The sequence below is a fragment of the Crinia signifera genome, chromosome 5, assembly GCF_055691185.1.
Source record: "Crinia signifera chromosome 5, ASM5569118v1, whole genome shotgun sequence".
In the NCBI taxonomy this organism is placed as follows: Eukaryota; Metazoa; Chordata; class Amphibia; order Anura; family Myobatrachidae; genus Crinia; species Crinia signifera.
In genome coordinates this window covers 209196541-209222523 of record NC_139221.1, presented here as the reverse complement: position 1 = coordinate 209222523, position 25983 = coordinate 209196541, and the positions used below count along the sequence as shown (strand labels likewise).

The 25983-nt window shown below is 43.0% G+C and overlaps 1 protein-coding gene across 3 annotated transcripts in view; it reads right to left on the bottom strand.

The window, feature by feature from the left end:
- ELMO1 (engulfment and cell motility 1) overlaps positions 1–25983 on the bottom strand; it is a 466589-nt gene that overhangs the window by 360594 nt on the left and 80012 nt on the right. For all 3 annotated transcript variants that reach the window (XM_083188475.1, XM_083188477.1, XM_083188476.1), the window contains exons 5-7: positions 16157–16207; positions 14785–14954; positions 2585–2620 (exon numbers count right to left, since the gene is read on the bottom strand). In XM_083188475.1, coding sequence (XP_083044601.1) covers positions 2585–2620; positions 14785–14954; positions 16157–16207 — 257 coding nt within the window. The remainder of the gene's footprint in view (positions 1–2584; positions 2621–14784; positions 14955–16156; positions 16208–25983) is intronic.

Genomic DNA, 25983 nt, shown 5'->3' with positions numbered 1-25983 from the left:
GAACCTGTAATGATTCTGGTTTTGGATGGGAGGTGGCTAAGGCGCAGCCTAACACAGAATTATGGGAGCTCTACTGAAAACTGGTTAAATGTGGTTTTCCAATACTATAACAGCAATATCTGATACAAACTATTATAAATTCCACAATGTTTTAATTCACTAAGTGATATATCTTATTAGCATTATTCACCACTGCTAATAGGTCACGGTTATCCTATTATGACCTATTAGCCATCGGTCATTAATCAAAACATCCAGACGTTTTTATCAGCCAAAGCTGCTTCAGCGATAATAGGATATTCCATATAATGCTTTTGTGAGACCCCTGAAAAAAAATTATTTCATAAAGTTGGCTGGGGATATGGCTGGCAGTCGGGGACATGCAAGCAGCCCACCTGCATGTTCCGCTCTTAATGGTGGTGGGGACCAATTGCTTCCCTGACCATCTTCCCTTCAGGGAGACAGGCAGGGAGCGGCTGCAGCGCTTCCGTCAGAGTGGGGTGCGCGAGTGTCACATGCGCGCACGCCCCATTCTGTCAGACTCTGGCAGCTGGCGGGGGACAGCGCATGGCGATTATATCGCCAGGAGCAGCGCTGATGAGAACAGCTCCATCTGTACAGTATACGGTTTCTCTGTGGATGTTGACTAGCCTTGCTCTTATATGAGTAAAATTAGATGTAAAACTCTTTGTCACAATGTGTTCAAGACAATTATTTCTAGCAACTGAAGAGACTGAGATAAGCAGCTCCAAGGTTACCAATAACTCTGCTATTCTATGAGTTGCAGAAAAGCATTGATAAGAGGGAACATTGAGAACAACTAAACATACAATACAAAGAGCTGTATTCTGGCAAGATGGATGAAAGTCAGTGGCGTATTTATAATGGGTGCAGTGTGTGCGTTGCACACGGGCCCCTGAGCCTCGGAGGGTAGGGGGCACACCGTACCCATTTTTTAATATAAACCTCTCTGCAATCCCTTGAAAAATGGCAGCAGCGCTATTTTGCATGTCGGGGCATGCGCAGGAGAGTCTTAGTGCTCTTGTGCTCAGACTCTATTGCGCTGCACAACGGGAGGCTGCGGCTGTCAGAGAGAGGAAGGGGCCTAAACGGAGCAGGTTGCACACAGGCATCCTCCTCTCTTAAAGCGCCCTTGATGAAAGTAACCACATTGAAGAACACTATAGTCCATTTATCGTTGCCTGACTTTTGTCTGATAACAGGTAACACTAGTTTGATGAATAATTAAGACAAATTATTTATTTATAGTTTCTTATATAGTGTAGAAAATTCCGGTGTGCTTTACAATGTTAATATCAAACATCTAAAGCTATGCATTGCATGCAAACTTTTATATGTAACCTCTTATATACAGTATGTATACAGAATATGTCGTTTTGCATAAATTAGGTTGGATTCCTTAAAATATTAATGCAAAAAAAGAGTATAAAGGATATTCTATATAAAGAATTGGGTCTAAATGTAATGGGAGCAGAGTTTAGAGACATTATAAAAAACATTTTTTTTCTGGAACTCTGCCAATGTAATATCGTGCATCTTTTATACTCCAAATGCAAATAGATTCTTATACCACGAAGCATCTAACATTTTCAGACCAACAAGAATGCGCTGTATAGTATACAGTGTGAAAGAAAGTTACCCATTATCACATAAAACAGCTCTAAAAAGGTCATACACAAATAGAGCTTTTTTTTTTAATCCGAGTTATATTAGTCAATTTTAAAAATTGACTACAAGTACACAATTTCAGAACATTTACAAATGATTTCTAACCTTGAAAGCAGTGAAAAATATACTTTGATCTGTCAAAATGAGTCTTATTAAAGGGATGCAATAGAACACAGAAGCAGCTTCTGCTGATTAAAATTATATGTGACATAATTGAGGCTGTATCTGCATACCAAATTATGTAACAGTACATAAAAATGCCAGATATCATCTAAAAATCAGTCAAAAATATATTTTAATCTGTCAAAATTTACCCCCTGCAAAAATGCTGATATTTTTGACTGGTTTTAACTGTAGAAATTATTTTAAATAATTACTATTTGCTGTATATGTTCTGTAATTGTGTAATTGAATTTCAACATTGACAAATACATTGCAGAAAAAAAAAAAACAGCTCTATTTATGTCCAACTTTAATTAGATGTTTTTTGTGACACTTTCTAACTCTAAATCCATTACATCAGCTTAGTTGTATGTTTAACATGGGAAAAACATCTGGATAAGACTTTTTACCAGCTACTCTTGTTCTGAACAGAAAACATCTCATTTTTAATGAACTTGGATGCCATAACATTATCTAACTTTGCAAAATGTGTGACTTTTGTGGAAAAATCGGCCATTTCACAAAATCAGATTAAACTTGGCTGCCATGACATTCCGACCATGTGATGCAAATGACATAAGCATTGCTAAACATAAACAAAAAGAGGAGAGCCTTTCAGCAAAGCGAAGACAGAAACCAAACAGAACACTGGTGTTAGTATTATGGAAAGCAAGTGAGCAGAATTCATGATGAAGAATTAGCACAGCAACAGGTAATCCCGCGGAACTCTTACCAGGGCTTCATGATCTTCTGCAATTTTTGATATCGCCTGAAAAATGTAAACATACACACACATTAATATAAATCCATATTCAATTCACAGTAAATATAAATAGACAAACATATTCTTCCAGCCAGCCTATTGGAAGAGAACACAGTGTGGATATTATCACTTCTTAATATAAAATCTCACCAGGGGGCACCGCACAGAAGCTGTCATTCAGAAACAGATGTAGAGGTGAGGTGCACTGAACATTACATCTGCAATACATTTGGAATCAGGCCATTATGTACCTTTTTATTGGTTTATTCTGGCAGCGGTGTGCTGCTGCTTAATAACCTACAGTATATGTTTAAGATGTTGGAATAACCCATATTATTTGGTATACTTAGCTGCATATTTTATCCTCTCATAAATGTCATTTTCTTTGGCACGCTGGGTTTATCTTGGGGGCATAACCGACTTCATTATTTGTGAACATGAGACTATCTACATCAAAAACTTTCCATGCAATATTGAACCAATCAGTAGGAGTTTGTAATATTTCAGAATGTAAATATATATTTTTTTTTTTACAGGAGAGGCAATAACTGAATAGGAAGTATAAAAAAAAAAAAAGTTTCCCTATTTAAATATCGTTGAGGCTGTATCGTGTATGTCCCTATGTTAAAGGTTTCTGTACAACAGATCATGATTTAGAATATTTTACATTAACTTCCCAGATTTGATCAAGGAAACTGAACACTGTTTTAAGCTGTTTCCCAGCCGTTCAGACCCATTAACATTGCACCTTAGACTGGGTTATTCCTGGATCATCAGCATTCACAGAGGCGCTCCATCTGTTTGACACGCAGGAGCGTCTCAGAAGCTTCAGCAATGAGACGCTCCTGCGACGGAGTAGCTATTGCGGCAGGGTACAGCAATCTGCCCACAGGGTTAGGAGTTCTGTAGCGCCTTTTCAAACCCCCACTATCCACGGCAGCCCGAAACGTGGCGAACGCAACGTTACGCATCCTCCCAACCTTTTCATACCCTCCGCGATTACCTTACATGTAATCCTCGTATGCTCTCCACGCTTTGGGCTCGGTGGCTCGCTACACTATATAAACTCAACTCCACAATGACGTGGATAGTGGGGGTATGAAAAGGTCGGGAGGATGCTTAACTCGTGCGCTCGCCACGCTACGGGCTGTCGTGGATAGTGGGGGTTTGAAAAGGCGCTACAGAACCCCTAACCCTGTGTAACTACCCTGGCTGTGGGAACACTATGCTGATTCTGACAGGAACGCCATGCTAACGCCGTAACTGCAGCCGTGAAACTACACAAGTACCGTTTATTGCTGGATGCACAGTGAACATGGCTCCTTTAAAATAGCCTGCTGGATAATTCCAGCAGGCTTTTGTCAAAATTCTACATTATTAAGTCTACCGCTGAGCTAACATTTTACTGTATTTTATAGAAAATCCAGTATTTTATACACTGAAAGAAACGGTTTAACAGAATGAACAAACTGACTGCCTTATGTATTGTTATTTGTGTGGAGTTTTATTACATGAATTACTACATCATTACAAACCCTGAATTGGGTTAAAAATAGGATAAATGCGTTCTTATACCATTGTTTTCATCATTGCGCACCACAATTTTGCCTTTTTAAAATCTTACAACATAGCACAAAGTATTTATTGCTCGTGCCTTAAAACACAATACTATTACAAACAGATTGTCTGGTTAAAGGTCAAAGCCTCAAAGGTTCATAGGAAACATAATTAAATGCATCACTAAACTTAATCCACTTTTTTTGGGGGTGTTTAACAAAAAAATCTGTATGAAAAAATAAACATCAAAATCCATAATAAGACTATACGCAACAATGCTCCCAGGTGATGAAGACATCTGCACAATAAACCAGAACCCTTGCCAGAAAGACTTGTACAGATGTATTTATTTATTCTTACAAGTGCTGCATTTTTGTACTACAAAGAAAACATTCAGTTTTAACAATGCTTCACAGTCCCATAACTTACGGAGGGAAGCAGCAGAGACTAATTGAAGGCTCAGGCTCCAGTGTCCCTTTATACTACTGCAGTAAATGGGATTTGGCTTTGGTTGACCTGTCTTTTAATTACATTTTGTCAAAGGGATCATTTTTGCAGAGCAAAAATATAATGTAAAAACGTCTCATTCTCCTTTATACGGAAAAATCTATTGTTAGTAAAACTTTAATCTTTAGTGTCACATGGTTTTACCGCATAAAGGTAGCATTGCAAACAATACGGGAGTCTCTTAAGCAGGTCACCGGTTCAGTCTATGCACTGCTATTCTTCCTGTTTTATTTCCTATTATTCCAAATCCATGGAGAAGGCTTTTAATCCCATATCTTCTAGGCTTGTTTTCAAATACTGGTTTTATACCATACTTGCCTATTTCAGAAAAAGTGAGTGAGGTTTGGCTCCCATCCTCTCCAATACACTCAGACTGGAATGGGTTAAGCAGTGAGTGAGAGCAAAGGTAGTTATTAAGTCGGTTCTAGACAATAAGCTCAAGGAGTTTGGAGGAAAAACGGAGGTGTGAGTTGGGTCGGTAGTTAGAGAGGGTGTTAGGATCAAGGATAGTTTTTTTAAGAATAGGGGAGATGAGTGCATGCTTTAAAGCAGAAGGAACAGTGCCTCATGAGAGGGATAGATTGATGAGGTGGGCAAGTTGTGAACAGGCAGAAGGTAGAGAGGTAGCAGATGAGTCAGGAGGGGTTAGGGTCAGGTGGCTATTATGAAAAGGTTAATATGTACACTGAAATCATAAGTCAAAGAAGATTGCTTCTGATTGGCTAGAGAATATGAGAATGACTTGATTGGCTATTAATATTTTGGGTCATTTAGGTCAATGAAGTTCATGTAATCATGTTGCAGCTCTGCCAGTAGTATTTTGCATTTTATTTTTCAATCCATTTAGGCTACTTTAGAAAAGAAAAAAACATTCTTTTGGCATTCTGAGTCTAATTAAGGTACTTTGGGAGAGTATTTATTTTAAACACTGTATATGTGTTTGAGAACAAGTGTCTGGTCAAGTTACTTTTGTGGAACTACATGTTCAGAAAATCTAGCATACTGGTGCTAGGAAAGGGTGTTCTGTTTTTTGGTGCATCTAATATCTATCGACAACATCATGTTTACCGGGCTGGCTCATGGAATCTCCACAGTATTGTTATCAGTGCTATGGCATGATCAGCATAGCCTGGTGTTGTTTGTTAAATATGCATTGGGACCCTGCATACATTATGGGGACAGAAGAGACATATCTAGCAAGATGCCAAACTACAATCCTTCCCCCAACAGTAGTAATAATTTCAACCTTATGCTTGTCCAATATATGTAATGAATGCTTTGCATCAGAACTGTCCTGCCAGACCAAGGTGGAACCAAATATCTGTAGATTTGCTTTATACCAAAATGGTGCCAGGTTATTTATAGTTTTCAGTATTTGTGCATATACAAATGTTGTACTGGATGACAACTTTTTGAACCTTAATAGATCTTACTTTATTACAGTTTGTCAATCTAGAGAGTAACATAGAAACATAGAATTTGACGGCAGATAAGAACCACTTGGCCCATCTAGTGTGCCCCTTTTTTAAACATGTTACCTCAAACCATATTTGATCCTTATTTTTTTGTAAGGATATCAAAATGCCTATCCCAACCATGTTTAAATTCTACTACTGTATTTGCCTCTACCACCTCTGATGGGAGGCTATTCCACTTATCTACTACTCTTTCTGTAAAGTAATTCTTCCTCAAATTTCCCCTGAATCTTCCTCCCTCTAGTTTCAGTGCATGTCCTCGTGTTCTGCTGCTCCTCTTCCTGTGAAAAATGTCTCCCACCTGTACCTTGTTAAAACCCTTGATATATTTGAAAGTTTCTATCATGTCCCCCCTTTCCCTTCTCTGCTCTAAAGTATACATATTAAGATCTTTTAGTCTTTCCTGGTACGTTTTGTGATGTAGGCCATGCACCATTGTAGTTGCCCTTCTTTGTACAGTCTCTAATGTATTTATATCCTTCTGGAGATATGGCCTCCAGAACTGAACACAATACTCTAGATGAGGTCGTACCAATGACCTATACAGTGGCAGTATTACTTCTTTCTTTCTACTGCTGATACCTCTCCCTATGCAACCAAGCATCTGACTTGCCTTCTTCATTGCTTTGTTACATTGCCTACCTGCCTTTAAGTCCCCTGAAATAGTGACACCTAGATCCCTCTCTTCCTCAGTAGTTTCCATTATAGTGCCATTTATACTATATTTAGTCTTTGGATTTTTGCAACCCAAGTGCATGATTTTGCATTTTTTGGCATTAAACTGTAGTTACCATGCTCTTGACCATTCCTCTAATCTACCTAGATCATCAATCATTTGTTTTACCCCTCCTGGTGTGTCTACCCTGTTGCATACCTTTGTGTCATCTGCAAAAAGGCACATTTTACCCTCAATTCCATTTGCAATATCACCAATAAAGATATTAAAAAGCACTGGTCCATGTACAGATCCCTGGGGTACTCCACTTGTAACCTTTCCCTCCTTTGACTGTACTCTGTTTACTACAACTCTCTGTTTTCTGTCCTGCAACCATGTTCTTATCCATTCAACTATCTTAGAATCCAATCCCAAGCTTTCAAGTTTATTTAACAGTCTGCGATGTGGGACAGTGTCAAAAGCCTTACTAAAGTCTAGATAAGCTACATCTACAGCCCCACCTTGATCTATTACTTTAGTCACCCAGTCAAAAAAGTCAATAAGATTTGTTTGACATGATCTTCCCCCAGTAAACCCATGCTGTTTTGGATCCTGTTAATTGCTGGTTTTGAGATATTCTACAACTCTTTCTTTTAAGAGTGTTTCCATCAATTTCCCTACTACTGATGTAAGGCTCACTGATCGATAGTTGCTTACCTCTTCTTTGCTTCCACTTTTGTGCAGTGGGACTACATTCACTGTTTTCCAGTCCTCTGGGATTACTCCAGTAGCTAGTGACTGGTTGAATAAATAGGATTTTAATACCTACCGGTAAATCCTTTTCTCGAAGTTCTTATGGGATACAGGGAGTCGTTCATAACGATGGGGAAAAGAGCTTATCCGACAGGCACATATAAAAATTTATACAGGGTGTACTGGCTCCTCCCCTCTGCTCCCCTCCCTCTAGCTTCAGTTAAGTGAACTGTGCCGAAGGAGAAGAACAATATGAGAGGAATATGTGTATATTTACCGTGGTGAGATTCATCCAGCACACCCAACATTCAACATAACAGACCACATTAGCAACCCCATAACCTGGGAAGTCTAAGGGCCTAAGAACATGTCAACATGACAACTATTTTGAACTGTGTTCTAACTGGAACAATGTATAGAATTATCACCTAAGTGACAATTTACACTCGTGGACCTTTAAGGTACACTATGTAAGTTTAAGTTACCTAGGTAACCTACACCCTTATGTCCGCCAGGCACAAGAAGGGTAGCAGAAGGACCCAGTGTTGGTCCATATCTCACAAAGTGAGCAAGGCAAACCTCCGCACAGAGGCGGGCGCCCTGTATCCCATAAGAACTTCGAGAAAAGGATTTACCGGTAGGTATTAAAATCCTATTTTCTCTATCATTCTTATGGGATACAGGGAGTCGTTCATAACGATGGGGATATACCAAAGATATCAGAACGGGCGGGATTGTGCGGAACTATTGCCGCAGCACCGCTTGCCCAAACTGAGTATCCTCAGTGGCCAGAGCATCAAACTTATAAAATTTGACAAAAGTGTGTTGGCCAGACCATGTGGCTGCTCTACACAATTGTAAGGCCGAAACTCCTCGGGCAGCCGCCCAGGATGTCCCCACAGAACGAGTAGAGTGAGCTTTCACCCCAACAGGCATAGGCAGCTTTGCTACCACATAAGCCTGTTTAATGGTTGCACATATCCATCGTGCAATAGACTGCTTGGAAGCAGGACGTCCAATCTTTTGGGCGTCATAGAGGACGAAAAGTCCATCAGTTTTGCGAATCCTTGCTGTTCTCCTGATGTAGACACGGAGAATCCTTACTACGTCCAAGGACGTTGGCACCTCAGAATGAGGCCCACCAGCAGGAACCACAATTGGCTGGTTCACATGGAACGCAGACACCACTTTGGGTAGAAAACGCGGGTTAGTGCGTAATTCTGCCCTGTCCTCAAAGAATATCAAATAAGGACTCTTGCAAGTCAATGCCCCTAGCTCCGAGACCCTCCTAGCCGAAGCTAGGGCTAGTAAGACCACTGTCTTCCAGGTTAAATATTTCAGGTCAATTTCCTCCAAGGGCTCAAACCAGGAGGATTTAAGGAACTTCAGCACAACATCCAAGTCCCACGGTGGAGTAGGGGCCACAAAAGGAGGCTGTATATGCAATACTCCTTGCAGAAATGTCTGCACTTCAGGAATATTAGCCAGTTTCCTCTGGAAGAAAACAGATAATGCAGATACCTGCACTTTCAAAGAGCCTAGGCGTAGGCCTAGATCCAGACCAGCTTGAAGAAAGCTAAGAAACCTTTCCAGTTTGAACTCTGAAGGAGTAAACTTTTCCTGTTCACACCAACCCACATATCTTTTCCAGATATGGTGGTAGTGTGCAGCTCTTACCGGTTTCCTTGCACTTGTCATAGTTCTGATGACTGAAGTGTGAAACCCCTTCTGAGTCAGGATCTGCCGTTCAACTTCCAGGCCGTCAAACGCAGCTGTTCCAAGGCCTGGAAGACGCACGGTCCTTGCATGAGTAGATCTCTTTGCAGGGGTAGGCGCCACGAGTCCCTTTGTAGACTTAGAAGCTCCGGGTACCACGTTCTTCGTGGCCAGTCTGGGGCCACCAGAATCACCTCGGTTCCGTCTCTTCTTATCTTCCTTAGCACCCGAGCCACTAGGGGGATCGGTGGAAAGACATACACCAGGCTGTTGAACGTCCACGGTATGGAGAGGGCGTCCACTCCTTCTGCCTGAGGGTCTCTTGCCCTCGAGAAGTACCTGGATACTTTCCAGTTGCTTCTTGATGCCATCAAGTCTACCAGTGGGGTCCCCCACCGAGCCACCAGAGAACTGAATACCTGGTGGTGTAGACTCCATTCCCCGGGGTGGAGCTCGTGGCGACTGAGGAAGTCTGCTTCCCAGTTGTCCACCCCGGGTATGAATATGGCCGAGAGCGCCTGGCAGTGACTCTCTGCCCAGGACAGGATCTTCGATGCTTCCCTCATACAGGGCCTGCTCTTGGTCCCGCCCTGTCTGTTCAGGAATGCCACAGTGGTGGCGTTGTCTGATTGGATACGGACCGCCTGACCGCTGAGGAGAGGGGCCGCCTTCAGAAGTGCGGAATACACAGCACGTAACTCCAGGTTGTTGATATGGAGGCGTGTTTCCCATAGGGTCCACTTGCCCTGAAAGGACTGACCCATGGTCACTGCCCCCCATCCCGTGAGGCTTGCATCCGTGGTGACTAAGACCCAATCCTGGATGCCAATCCGACGCCCTGCCAGCAGGTTGGGCGTGTGGAGCCACCACTGTAGTGACAGTCTGGTCCGAGATGACAACACAATACGCCGGTGCATCTGGCGGTGTGAACCGGACCACTTCCCTAGGAGATCGAGCTGGAAAATCCTGCTGTGAAACCTCCCGAATTGGAGAGCCTCGAAAGAGGCGACCATCTTTCCCAATAGGACAATGCACTGGTGCACCGTCACCTGGGGGGTCCTCAGCAAGTCTGTGACCAGCTGCTGGATGTCCAACACCTTGTCCTGTGGCAGGGACACTCTCATGAGAGCTGTGTCCATCACCATGCCCAGGAACTGGAGTCTCTGTGAAGGGATCAGAGAGGACTTTGCCAGATTCAGGAGCCAACCATGGCCCGACAGGGTCTGTATGGTAACTTGTAAGGCTGTCTGTAGTTCCTGTGGCGACCGCGCCTTTACTAGCAGGTCGTCCAAGTATGGTATCACACAGATACCCTTTTTCCTTAAAACCACCATCATCTCCGCCATCACCTTGGTGAATATGCGCGGGGCTGAGGACAAGCCGAATGGCAGTGCGCGAAACTGATAGTGCTCGTTTAGCAGCGCAAACCTCAGGTATTTCTGATGAGGGGGCCATATAGGGATGTGAAGGTAGGCGTCCTTCACATCTAAGGACGCCAAGAACTCCCCCTCCTCCAGTGCCGCTATCACGGCCCGCAAGGACTCCATCTTGAATTTGGTTACTTTCAAGAAGGGATTCAGGGATTTTAAGTTCAGAATTGGGCGTACTGACCCGTCTGGTTTTGGAACTACAAATAGATTCGAGTAATAACCCTGCCCCCTCTCTAGGGGAGGGACCCGGGTTATAACCTTGGCCTGTACCAGCTTTTGGATTGCTTGCTGCAACACCACTTGGTCCTCTGGGGACGCTGGGAGGCCTGATTTGAAGAACCTCTGAGGTGGCTGAACTGCAAACTCCAGCTTGTAGCCGTGCGTAATAAGAGCCTGCACCCAAGAATTGAGGCACGAGGCTTCCCAAACCTGGCCGAAGAACGCCAGTCTGGCTCCCACCTCTGCCGGAGCTAATGGTGGAGCCCCACCGTCATGCTGCTGGTTTCCCTGCAGCTGCCCCGGATGGCCGCTCTGCGGTGGCCGAAGCGGAAGGCTTCCTGAATTTACCACGGGAGCCTCTTGCAGCGTTTGAACCACCCCTGGCTTTAGGGCGGAATTTACTTGCCCGAAAGGACTGCTGGGAGTGAGCCTGAAAAGGACGCTTCGGCGCCTGTGGAGTGGATGGTAGGAAAGTGGACTTTCCCGCCGTGGCTTTAGAGATTAATTCGTCTAAATCACTCCCAAATAACCTGCCACCTGTGAAGGGGAGGTTTTCTACACTCCTTTTGGAGTCAGCGTCAGCTACCCACTGCCGGAGCCAGAGGGATCTGCGCCCTGACACTGCCATGGCTGAGTTACGGCCGTTAATGGCTCCTAACTCCTTCTGCGCTTCACACAGAACTTTAGCAGTGTCCTGAATATGGTGTAATTTCTCAGACACCTGTGCTACTGTCATGTCGCCCAGAAGACCTTCCTGGATCTGGGAGGCCCACGTGTATATGGACATATAGCAACTAGCTAATACAGGACGCTGACACGCGCCACTAGCCGTAAAAATGGACTTCAAAGTGTTTTCAACCTTTCTGTCCGTGGTGTCTTTTAGTGAAGACGACCCTGGTACTGGGAGTACCATCTTTTTGGCTAAGCGAGACACAGAAGAATCAACCTCTGGTGGCTCCTCCCACACCTTACGTCCCTCAGGATCAAAGGGAAACGTGGACTTAAACTTTTTAGCCACTTTAAACCTCATGTCTGGGTTATTCCACGCTGACTTGAATGTACTTTCCAGGTCAGCCTGCTCAGGGAAAACCACCTGTTGATTTTTCTGAGTAGCAAAGAAGGCATCCCCTGCTGTGGATTCAGCTAAGGGAAGGTCCAACACCTCCCTGATTGCCATAATCAATGGCTCTGTGCCCCGCAGTAGTGACTGTGACGCATCAGGCTCGTCATCACCTGCGTCTGCATCATCCACATCATCATCATCATCCCCATCGTCAGTCCCAGAATCAGGGGTTTGAGAGGGGGCCTTTCTCTTACGAGTATCCCCAGGGGTGGGAGTAATTACATCCACTCTGGCAGAGAGGATAGCCAGCTCCCTTTGTACTCTCTGGGTCTGTGCTGCAGTAGCAGTTAACTGTGTAGTCACAGTTTCAAGCATGGTTTTTATACCTGTAGCCCAGGCTGGCTCCTGTGAGCTGTCCTGTGTGCTACTTTGCTGCCCAGTTAGTTGTGGGGGGACCCCAGTACTTTGTGGGGACATGCATGGCTCACTAGTAACCTGTGATGAAGATGCTGGCACAAACTTATCACTGCACACCATACATGTAAGTTTCCTCACCATTGTGACAAACAAACAGTCTCCCCTCACACAGCGCGCACACACAGTGGATATGCAGTGTGAAATTAACCAGATAAATACTATGTGTAGCCTTATCTGATCTTGTACAGCTTAACAAGCCAGTGGGGTGGTGTACAGAGGATAATGGAGGAGACCAATACACCTGATAACCTTAGCTCTCCGATTAGAAGAGCTGGTAATACAGTACAGTAATCAATAACAGTACTTTACAGTGTAAGCAGGCAAGTGCACAAGTACACAAGCGCTGAAAACCTGAAGCTGTCTCTGCAAGCAGATTCCCTCTGATCCACACCGCTGAGGAGTGTCTGGAGCAGTACAATGGCGTTTCCAGCAGCCAGGGAAGAAGCAGGAAGCAGGTTTTGGCGCCCTCACAGAGCTGGTCTCACTCTGGGTAAGCTCCGCCCAGCGTAATGGCGCCGGAGCTTACCTGCGTTTTATACTGAGACTGACATTGGGGAATGTCCAAACCTCTTTGGTAACTGCCCTGGACAAAACAGGAACTGTACCCTGTCTCAGTGTAGGCAGGGGGTTACGCGGTCCCTGTGCAGGGCACCGCCATACCGCCGCCATCTTGCCGCACAATAACCCGGGGACCCCACGGCGGGGGACCCCGGGGTAATACTCACCACTGACGTCTTCAGACTGGACTAGGGGTGTGCGGCGTGCCAGGGGTGTGCGCGCTGCAGTGCAATGCCCGCGGTAACATCACCCACTCAGGACGGTGGTCCTGTGGCAGGGACAGCTCGGTACCTTGAAGTGGCCAGCAGCTGAACCCTTCCCCTAGTCTCCCACGACGCAGGACTGCTGTTAAGTCCAAACAGCAGCCCCAAAATAATAAAGAAAATAAAACAGAAGATAAAACTCTCTGGAGCTCTTCCTGATCTGTGCTTCTCCTGAGGCACAGTTCTCAAACTGAAGCTAGAGGGAGGGGAGCAGAGGGGAGGAGCCAGTACACCCTGTATAAATTTTTATATGTGCCTGTCTCCTTCGGATAAGCTCTTTTCCCCATCGTTATGAACGACTTCCTGTATCCCATAAGAATGATAGAGAAATTCTGTTATTGGTTTTTCCAGCTCCCCTTTGAGCTCTTTTAGTATCCTTGGATGTATCCCATCTGGCCCCATTGATTTATCCACTTTCAGTTTTGAGAGTTCTGTGAGGACTTTCTCCTCTGTAAATGTACTTGTTTCTCCCTTAAGTTGCAAGTATAGTCAGAAAACTAATTGTGGCCCCTTCCCCTCTCTTTCAGCAGTGAATACTGAGCAGAAATAATTATTAATATTATCTGCTATTACATTGTCCCCCTTAAGAAAACTTCCACTCTCTGTCTTTAGTCTTATTATTCCACTTTTTGTTTTTCTCCTTTCACTTATATACCTAAAAAAAGTTTTCCCCCCTTTACCCACTGATTGGGCCATTTTCTCTTCAGCCTGTGCTTTTGCACATCTGATTACCTTCTTAGCCTCCTTCTGTCTAACACGATACACCCCTTTGTCCTCATTCTTCTGCGTCTTCTTAAAATTTCTTAAAGGCCAACTTTTTTGCTTTCACAATACTTGCTACTTCTTTTGCAAACCACAATGGCTTCCTTTTTCGTGTGTTTTTCCTAACTCTTTTTACACAAAGTTCTGTTGCTTTTAGAATTGCACTTTTAATTTTTTCCCACTTATCCTGCACTCCTTCCAAGTTCCTCCACTCTGCCAAAGAATCCCTTACAGAGTTTCCCATCTCTACAAAATCAGCCTTCCTAAAATCTAACACCTTTGTTTTTGTGTGCGATGAGTCAGTCTTTGTCTTTATTTTGAACCATACTGCTTGATGGTCACTGGATCCCAGGTTTTCACCCACATTTAACAAGGTTATGACAAATCATTGCATAAAACAGTATATTTAATGGACACAAATGTTGTGTTTTATGCATTTGTGTCCATTAAATATACTGTTTTATGCGATGATTTGTCATAACCTTGTTTTACATGGTACATGGCCGTGATACTGTGAACCACACTGCATAGAAAGGAGGACGATCATTTGATGTTAGAAGGGAAGTAACCTTCTTCTATTTTCACAAACGCTGGTTGAAGGGATCACTCAATTACTTTCCCAATTTGAAAAACTTGTATCAAAATAGCATGATTGCCACAAACTAAAATGTTAGAAAGGAAGAAGTATTACTTTAGCACAAAGTTTAATTGCATTTGTTTATAAAGGAGACTTACTCTGGGTCGCTTTCCACCATCTGTGTGAGAAGGTAGATACCATCCAAGTTTATAAATTCTTGCGCAAAAGTTATGTCTCGAGAAAATTTGGCCAAATCCTTAAGTCCTTCTAGCTTGACATCCATACTAGAAGACTGGACTCTATCATGGAGCTTCTGAGCATTGTGAGCCTAAGCACAGACAGAAATGAAGTTAAGTGTTAGTAAATATCTGTTCATCTCACAAAGCAACATATATCCCAACTGCGCTCATTAAAAAAATAAAGCTAAATTAAAATGGAAGTTACGTTTTTCTTCCATAATTTATCATAACCATTTATGATATATTTATTTATTTAGATGTGCTTTTCTGAGAATTTCGAAGGATTCTTTAGGTTATGGGATCTCCCATGATAGTCAGTACAGAGCCTTAGGATACACCAGCCACTTCATATTAGGAATATTAGTGACGGTGACATTGGCACTTTGCATCAATGGCTTTACCAATGTAAATCACTATTATAGGACATTCCCCAATCAGGGAAGGGGACACAGCTAAGCACTACGTGATGGGTTGGATCTGAACTATGCAATGCAAAAAACACACATTACCATGTAACCACAACTCATGGCAGAAAGACATCAGGCCTCAACTACTGAAAGGAAATTAATCTACCATGGTAAAGCACCAATGGTCAAGGATACTTCATATCTAAATTCTCCCCTCCTATACATTCTGTATTTAACAGATAGAGCAATACTGTTGACAATGTTTTTTTGTTTTTTTAAATACCTCAAAATGCCAATCGAGGTTGCTCAGCAATATCTGCCATATACACAGACTAGGGGGTTTATGTATAGGAGCCAACACACCACCAGTCTTTGTAGCTTACAGGCAATTCTGACAGCTGTTTGAGTGGCTGAACCATGAGGAAGGTGCTTATTGCACCACAGCTGTCGGGATTGGGAGAGATATACATGCTTCTACCATGCATGTTAGATAACTTTTATTCTAGGGGTGCCATGAAAAAAAAATGCTGATACTCAAGGGTGCCATTCTTCAAGATTATTTGGGAAATACCTGCTAAGTGACTTGTCTGTAAATTATGTGAATACCTTATTTTATTGTGCTCTGTAATTCCTAGCACTTAAAAATTTCAAAAAGATACAAATGACTATTCCACTTTATTATGTTTTCAACTGAAGCCGCATTTTATGTCTTGTTTTTACAGATAATTTAATTTAACAGTTAAAGATTTTTTTTATTCTTCGATTAGTAGACCCTCCCTTTGGCTCAAAAGAAAACTCTGTGTTCTTATCCACACTTAAATTATAATTTTCTAAATCAACTTTGCCTGCACTTAGGACAAATATTCACTACTAAAGGTACTTACTGGGGATTCTGTTAATCGAAGAATTGCTCCATTTTTTATCTCATTGCGATTCTAAATAAAAAATATATAAAACAAAAGAGGAGTAAATACATTAGTAATAAGCTTGAGCATTACTCAGAACATTGGTATATTGAGTTACAAACGCAATATATGTGCTACTACATTTTATTGTAGTTTTAGATTAGGTATGACTAATTGCTGTATACAGTACGTGTATGATGATTGTCAAAGTCTAAGGAATATAAAATGTACGTAAATTCAATCACTGCCAAAAAGATGGCAGTTTTCCAAATTAATTGGTCGAAAGAGGTTCAGACCTATTCAGTGCTGGCTGTTGTTTTTTTTGCAGATCAAAATGTTCCTACCTGCCGAAAAGCATAAATAAATAAATAATACTCAGACAGAGTCTGCATCTGCCATAAAGCTCACATAGGACTCCTTACTCTGACAGAGAAACTGCACCTGCCATGAAGCACATATATGACTATTTACTTAGACGGAGATGCTACATCTGCCACAGAGCTCACATAGGAATCCATATTTAGACAGTGACGGCCAAATGTAATAGTCTCTGAATTTGGCTGCCATGCGGGATGCCTGCCAAACTCTGAGGTTTCGTTTTCAAGGGGAATTCCTTTAGAGGGCATGGTTTTGCCTTGTAAATGATTGCCCCTTTAAAAAAAAAAAACTTGGAGTTCAAACTTAGAGACTATTACATTTTGGCTGAGAAACTGCAGCTGTCCTAGGGCTCACATAGGGGGCTGTACTGAGATAGAGATTCCACACCTACCATAGGGCTGGTGCAAATGAACAATGGTCCAATTAGTGGTGTGTCTGTCTATGGAAGCACCATTTGGTATTTCCATGGTCTATGGAAGTTTACAGTGAGCGTCTCAGTCCTTGCGCATTCATACACACAGATGTTCATTAGGGAACAACTTTGTATGTACATTTGCATGAAGTTGCATATGTGTGACTGGCTAAAAATAGAAATATAAATGCGACTATATCTGACTCATAATCTCTCCCCACACTGCCCTCTATGAAAGTACTTTAGCTCAGTATAAAATCACACTAATTATATTATGGTAATTGCTATATCCAAGTTGGAGAAAGGACCTTTCACACCCAAATAAGTGACATGTGACATCAGGGGGAGGAGCAAGGGCAGTTGCCTCACATGGTCACTATACATGCCACCATCTTGGTTACTGTGCCTGAAGCATAGCAAGTGAAGAGAGCCTGCAAGGGTCCATTTGGCCTTCCATGTTTGGACCTTGCTCATCCCTGAGTAGAATTACCTATATGGTGTTGAAGGGTCTCACAATTGCCCCAGCCAAATGCATTTTGTCCCTTATTATGCCGCCATGTGTGCCGTATAATTCCATGGGGTCGCACCATGTGTGCCATATCGGTCCAGTGGGGCCACCGAGTGTGCTATATAATTCTAGGGGTGTCACCATGTGTGCAGTTGCAGTCTAGGGGAGCTACTCTAGTGCTGTTAAGTGCACAGTATCAGTCCAGGTGTGCTGCTAAGTGTGCCGTTAAATTTGTCAGAAAGAGTGAACCAAAATAACCCCCATAGTGCATTGTGTTATGGGAACAGTGCAGGTAGTGTGCTAGCATTAGCCTACTCTATTCTCTGGATGCTAACAAACCACGCCACACAGATGCAGCAAACTTACACTGACATCAAAATCATCACATAGCATTGTAACAACCGTACATGCCTCATCGTTACTGTTACAGATAGCTTTGTGATAAAAAGGTCCTATCAGTGTTGGGGGAGTGGTGTGTCTCTATTATGTGTCATACTCTGTAGCAATGGTTCATATGATAAAACATCCGACATCTGATATTAGCAACTGTTAGATGCAAAACATGATAACTTATTTGATGAACACAGTAGTCTGTACAACTATAGGAGGTAGCAGTAACCATTATATATTCAGATAACTGCATTTGTGTGATCCTTAAATCTATTATCAGTATTTACATATAACAGCTTGTACTGTACATTTAGATCTACTTTGGAAGCTAAAATCCTTGAACATATTCTATGTTATGTACAGTGCCTGGACATCCCTTTAGATCATGCATTTCTAGTGCATGGATGGCTGGTATAGAGGTGAGCAACCACTGGATCGTTTGTTTAGTGTCCCAGAAATGCATCTCCTTATGGGTCTCATTTGATACTGGTGGTGCCTGAACAATAGCACACTGTCCATCATTGAGCACAGCCCCCCCCGCTCAGCACACGCTGCTCAGTGCCGTGTGCTGAGTGGGGGATAGAGGTAGCTGCTGCAGCAGCTTGTGCGCCCGTCCCACTGCAATTTTTTTACAGGGGGCGTGGCCATGCCCCCTCCCAGTGGTCACACCCCTCCCAGTGGTCACACCCCACCCATTGACCACACACCTTTTAACCGGGACCCAGCGGCACTTTCAGCGGCCCTGGTTGTATTCAGAAAGTCATAAGCTTTCCAACGACATATCACAATGCATGAAAACATGCAGTATAAATCTAGTCAGGTGATAGCGACGTGCGGGACCGTCGCCTGGGGCCCTACACACAGCATATTATGCTTAATTTCTAAGTGATCTAGTCAAATCTAATCAGATAGGCCCCATTATGGAAACCACAAATACATAGATATGTGTCTGCTAGTGTTACTTCTATAAACTTAAGGCCCCCATACACTAGGGCGACTTGTCCTGAGGACAAGTCGCCCCCGACTTCCCCCTGAGCTTCCCCGGCAGCTCCCCGGGGGAGCTTGATAAGATTGGCACTTGATGTGCCATTTTTTACATGTGATAAATCGTCTCGATTTATCACATGTAAACCCGGGGAGCAGGGGGGGGCTGCAGAACAGGGCTGCTGGTGGGGGGCGCTGCTAAGGCAGCATGCAGGGGACGCTGTGGGGGACAGTGACAGAGCCGGGCAGGGGGAGCTGTCAGTGCTGGAAAAAAAAGCCCATACAATGAATGGGCAGCCTGTGATTGGCTGAGCGCTCTCTCAGCCAATTGCTGACTGGCTGAGAGAGCGCTCAGCCAATCACAGGCTGCACATTCATTGTATGGGCTTTTTTTTCCAGTGCTGACAGCTTTTCCTGCCCGGCTCTGTTACTGCCAACTCTGTGTCCCCCGCAGCGCCCCCCTGTCTTACTAGCAGCGCCCCCCCCCGCATTGACGGCTTCCGGCTCCCAGCCAATCAGCGGCCGCCCGGTCTTTTGAATAGGATTTCTTCCTATTCTCCCGCCGCGCCGACGGTCTCTGCTCTGCAACGCCTGCGGTCCCCGCCTGCACTACCTCCGCCGGGAGCCGTCAATGCGGGGGGGGGGGGGGCGCTGCTAGTAAGACAGGGGGGCTGTATATAAAGATATATCGGATCTGAACATCGTGGGTGCTAAAAAGCACCCATGATGGCTCAGATTCCGATATATCTTATGTTCTGTAGGTCCGACACCGTGATCCGATCCGCGCGGGACCGCGCATCAGATCAGATGTCAAACACATGCGATTTTGGGCCGATTTCATCCGATTTATCAGCCCAAAGGCCGAAATCGGTTGAAATCGGCCGAAAATCGCATAGTGTATGGGGGCCTTTAGAGGTATTTTTTTCTTCTGCAAACCTGCCAGCAAGCCTGTTACAGGGAAGATAAGAATAATAAATGGCATCAGTTAAGTTGAAGTGTTTGCAGTGACATTGAAGTGGGGAAGCTGGTAAAATGTCCCTTTTCAACAAGACGCACCGGGAGAAATTTACTAAGACGGCCGCACACGGCTGATACCCGTATGAAAGTATATGAACAGTATCGGCTGTATACGACCCCAAAATATGAATGGAGAATACGACAAATTTGCTAAGCAGTCGTATTCTCATTTGTATTTTCCAATGTCGCAGATGTTCAAATCCATTCGTAGTTACGGCCACCAAATACATACGAATCGGCAGCATCACACGGATCAGTCAGAACCAGCATGTGGGGTATTAAAGGGCCCGCTGCTACTTGTAGTTCTACAACAAAACTGATAGTGAAAAAAAACACACACATACACATATAAGAAAAATAAAACTGTAATTCATACTACAGTCACACATACATACTTACCTATTGATTCCACCGTAGCCCGTCCTCTAGTCCAGTAGAATCCGATCGGGTACCTGTGGAAATAAATACTCACCAACTAATCCAGCATAGATCGCATCCTCTTCTATCCATGTAGGCATCCAGGGGTTAAAACAAAAAAACTCATCTTCCATACCACCAAACAGGAGGAGCCGCAAGTGTTTGTTTACATTTGGGGCTCCTCCCCCGAACTGGGAGATTGGTGGAGATGTCAGTCACCAGGTCCTCCCGCAGCTAATCAACAGTGATTGGCTAGTCGCGGCTCCATAGGAATCCATGTTTAAGTTTAACATGGGCTCCTATGGGTGGTTCCGATCATAGACGCCTATGTTAAATATTTATTTAATAGTATTCTAATTCACCAGTTCTACTGAGAGTAAATTTGCCGATGACATAGAACAATATTGCCACAGTGTTCTATAGATGTCAAATGCATTCTTATTAAGCAGAATTACAAATGGCCGCTCAGCTGCATTCGTGATAGATAATCAACTGAAGTGGCGTTTCTGGCCACATAACAGATCAATTGGGTATGAATGCATGCAGTCAAACCCATTCGATCTAAGTAAATTTCCCTCACAGTATTCATCTCTTGACCTTCCCACCAACATGTATTCTAGCCCAGTTGCATACGGTTTTATAGTTTAAAAAAAAACATATGAAACTATTGGGAAATGTCATAATACGAAACAGACCTTTATACCAGCAATGTTGTTATAAGAAAAAGATTAGGTCTTTAAAATGACAAAACACTCATAACATATAAATCTAAAACATCTCCATTCTGTTTAACTTCTAAATAGAATTTTTTAAAATAGGCCTAAATTTTATCCCATGAGCCGTGAATCTTTAGCTCACTGATTTCATGCCGCTGGGACAATAGCGGAGAGAAGCTGGCAGACATCCAGCATTTATTGATCCCCTTGCCTAAAGCCATCCTTTTTTCTTGCTACAGTATGTCAATGCACTATGAAGCTGCAGCAGAAGAAATGCACGTATCCTAACACTGAGGTCACTATAAACATGACGCCAGATAACAATGTGTTGTGACTGACCACGTCGCTGCAGGCCATGTAAAACCAAGGGTTTCCCAGCCATAATGGTGTTCAAATTATTATTTATACATGTGCAGGAGTTATAAGAGAAGTCTGGTACAAAAATGCCAGTGGTCATTACCCCAACGATTGGAATCCCAGCGAGTATTCAAAGCCTGACCCACCCTTCCCACAGTTTATCCCTAACTGTCCCATTTGGCAGTGTAACCCTAACCAACCCCTCATGCAGCCTAACCATAAATCTCTCCCTAGCGCCCAAGCCTAAACTCATGTCTGTATCCATTGGCATTGTGACAGTCAGGATCCTAATAAAATCCCATATAAAACAGTAAGCAATTTAATGGGGCCTTAAAAAGGTTCCATTTAAATACAAAACGTTTAATACTGATTGGCAACCATGTTTATACATTGGTATATCTATCAAAATGCTCAACTTCGAGTTGCCAAAACAGTTATTACTTCCTGGAACAAGGGTATAGATTTGCCTAATATGGGCATGGTTCAATCAGATCAGGTCATGTTTGGATGTATGCATTGGTACATTGAGTAGTGTTATTGAAATGTACATTCTGAGTAATTAGGTTATTAAACCTCGTCTTTCAGTAGCAATTTAAAATCCCTGCAAGAACACTATTTTCAGCCATGCAGAACGGCTCAGCCCAGACTGGAATTACAAATGCCAGAAAATGATGACGGTACTACTGTCATTATATGTGGAAAAACAACATTTTCTAACCAAGAAGACCACAAGTTCTTTTCCAGTGTTTATCCTGAACACAGTCACCCAACTGCCTGGAAAAATATATTTAGGTGTTGAAACAGATTAGGGGGAAACAATATATGCAGTGCACATATAATACTATTAACATATAAAAACACACAACCTTTAGATAGCAGGATAACTGCTATAAAAGAAAAGAATTACACAAATATATATTTTTTGTAAATAAAAATATTCAGGCAACGGTTAATAAAATAAATGTAATAAACCTACTTTTTAGCTACATATTTACTTCCATGGGCAAGTGTATTCTATTGCAACAGATCATTATTAAATAACTAGTTTAAAGCCTGTCAAAATAACAGCGTCTGCAATGTACTTTCACTTTGAACTGTGGAAGTTTTTATTTTCACTTTGTGCTGTGACCGTTTTTAGCCCACAAACTCTTTACCCCCAATCTATTCCTATGTCCAATCTCTGTCTTCACAGCTCGTTCTCTCCATATCCAGCAAGTTTGAAACAGAGCAGTGTCCCTGCAAACATTGCTTTCACTTTGGTCTGTGGAATGGCCTCAGTGGTCACTGGCGGCACTTCACCTCATCGAGGTGAGGAGTAGTTAGCCTTTTAGGTACTTATAAAAAATGGAGAAAGTTCTTGAGATGTTGCGCTCAGGCTGCCTAGTGGTGGGTGACAAACTGGAAGGTGACCCCTACACCTTCAAAACAGATTAGCACTAACAAAGGATAGAGAGCTCCCTCCACTGGCGCCTATATGAGAAAGATACGTCCCTCTTACTGAAATAAAGATCCTCTTCTCCAATTAGGCAAAGTAAATGTATATAAAATACCGTACGCCCCTATCAGGGGGGGTCACGATCCTCTTCTCCTCCTCAAGATCAAGATTTCAAATGCCACAGCGTCAACGAGGAGACCTCTCCTCTCTATGTGATCTCCCTTGGACAAGTGGGAGTGGCCGTAAAATCCAAAAAACAGAATAAGGTGGTATATAGTGTAATACAATTTATTACAATGCAAAAAACAAACTTGAACAAACAATGAGCAAAATTATGGATGAGATGGCCTGTTACCCGTGATGGTGGAGGAACATGGATGAAAATCCAGCCCTCAGAAACGCATAGAGAAAGGTGGTAGATCCGGATCACACCACCTAACAGCCAGGATGATAGGGTACAGGTCCACACCAAATCCACAAATGCACAGTCCACAAAAGAAAGTCCAGGCTTCTAGCGCTTTCGACCTCCACGGAGGTCTTTTTCAAGAAGAATACATATGGGTCCTATCCTGAAGGGTATAAATACCTAGGTGTGCCAATCACCGTGGTCCAGACATTGGAGTGACAGCACCTATGTCCAATTTAGGATGGGTTGGGAGATGTTTCCCCAGAATCGGGTCTTTCTTCAAAATTTTCCAATTATTTTTAAAAGCCCTTTCAATCAACTTATGTTGGGCATTAAAACCTGTGATGAAAGCCTTTCATCACAGGTTTTAATGCCCAACATAAGTTGATCGAAAGGGCTTTTAAAAATAATTGGGAAATTTTGAAGAAAGACCCGATTCTGGGGAAACATCTCCCAACCCATCCTAAATTTGTGTACAGAAAGGCACCCACCATCAAAAGCAAGATTGTACAAAGTTCTCTAACTGTGGTAAAACCCAGGGGTACCATTGCGACCAAGGGTTTCCACAGGTGTGGGGGGTGCACTGGCTGTAAGACCATCAAGAACAATGGGTTAACCAAATATGAGAGATTCAAAATAAATGGGACTTGCCATGTTTTTGAGCAGTTCATGACGTGCAATAGTAAAAATGTGGTGTATGCCATTGAATGCTCCTGTCATTTATTTTACATCGGACGCACTTCTAGACCTTTCAAGATCCGTCTGGGAGAACATTTAAATAACATCAAGAAAGGTCTAGAATCCCATTCACTGTCCCAACATTTTAAGAACACACACAACTCCTCTTCCAGTGCCATAGTTAGATTTTTTTGCATTAAACAGATTTCCGTGATCATCAGAAACAGGAATTTATCTACTGTGTTGGCACAGGAAGAGATGAAATGTATTTATAATTTTAACACTCTCAAACCTGGAGGTCTTAACGCGGACTTTGAAGTTAAATGGTTTTTATGAAGTATCATTGCCCTTTTATCTTTGTAGCTATTTTTATCCATTTTTTATCTACATTTTTATTGTTATTTCACTGTGTTTAATATGTGTGTATTTATCAATACTAATTACGGGGTTCCCTACATGGGGAGCCTTTGTATTTTTCATCAGACTGCGGCTATTATAATTAATGGACCACAGTCCAAATCTTAGCACATTTGGGTCTTTCAAAGATACTGCTTACTCTGAGCCGAGTCGGGATAACCTAAGGGACAATACAGTGGAGTCGGAACTCTCCACACAAAGGGGTTTATTCTAGTCCATTCTTTCTGACAAAATCCTTCATAGATGGACAAAACCATGTGCACTGCAGGGGGGCAGATGTAACATGTGCAGAGAGAATTAGATTTGGGTGAGTTATTTTGTTTCTGTGCAGGGAAAATACTGACTGCATGATTTTACACTTCAATATAGATCTCACTTTGAAGAAAAACTCCACCCAAATCTAATTCTCTCTGCACATGTTACATCTGCCCCACCCGCAGTGCACATGGTTTTGTCCATCTAAGAAGGATTTTGTCAGAAAGAATGGACTAGAATAACCCCCAAAGATCTCTGTACACCTCCGGTAAACTAAAGCCGCGGACCGGAAGTGACATTAGCCGCGGACCGGAAGTGACGTAAGACACCGGACCGCGTGTTCTGTTGCGGACATCGTGGATACATTATGGACATTGAGATCCCGGCCCAGGGTTTTTAGGAGTTACCGCCCACTATCTACCTCTTCATTGGACATAGGTGCTGTCACTCCAATGTCTGGACCACGGTGATTGGCACACCTAGGTATTTATACCCTTCAGGAAAGGACCCATATGTATTCTTCTTGAAAAAGACCTCAGTGGCGGTCGAAAGCGCTAGAAGCCTGGACTTTCTTTTGTGGACTGTGCATTTGTGGACTTGGTGTGGACCCGTACCCTATCATCCTGGCTGTTAGGTGGTGTGATCCGGATCTACCACCTTTCTCTATGCGTTTCTGAGGGCTGGATTTTCATCCATGTTCCTCCACCATCACGGGTAACAGGCCATCTCATCCATAATTTTGCTCATTGTTTGTTCAAGTTTGTTTTTTGCATTGTAATAAATTGTATTACACTATATACCACCTTATTCTGTTTTTTGGATTTTACGGACACTCCCACTTGTCCAAGGGAGATCACATAGAGAGGAGAGGTCTCCTCGTTGACGCTGTGGCATTTGAAATCTTGATCTTGAGGCGGAGAAGAGGATCGTGACCCCCCTGATAGGGGCGTACGGTATTTTATATACATTTACTTTGCCTAATTGGAGAAGAGGATCTTTATTTCAGTAAGAGGGACGTATCTTTCTCATATAGGCGCCAGTGGAGGGAGCTCTCTATCCTTTGTTAGTGCTTTTACAGTAGGTACTTCTGTATTATCTGGGCTCCCATGTTAAATGCACCCCATTTTTTCATACCCCAACTATCCAACTACGCATGGAATTGATTTTATATAGTGTGGCGAGCGCAGTGAGCCACCGTGCCCGAAGCGTGGCGAGCCCCGCAAGGGGACGCGGTCTCATAAGAAAAACGGGAGCCCAGATATTACATAAGTACCGCCTTTTATATATATTTATATAGATACTGGGTATTTGAAAACACAAAAAGATAGAATATATACAGTATATTGGTCCAGCCAGATAGCAATAAGAATAAAGTGTTTATAATTATAATTACACTCTTTTCCTCTGCCAATTGTGTCCATACTGATGGTAAAGTA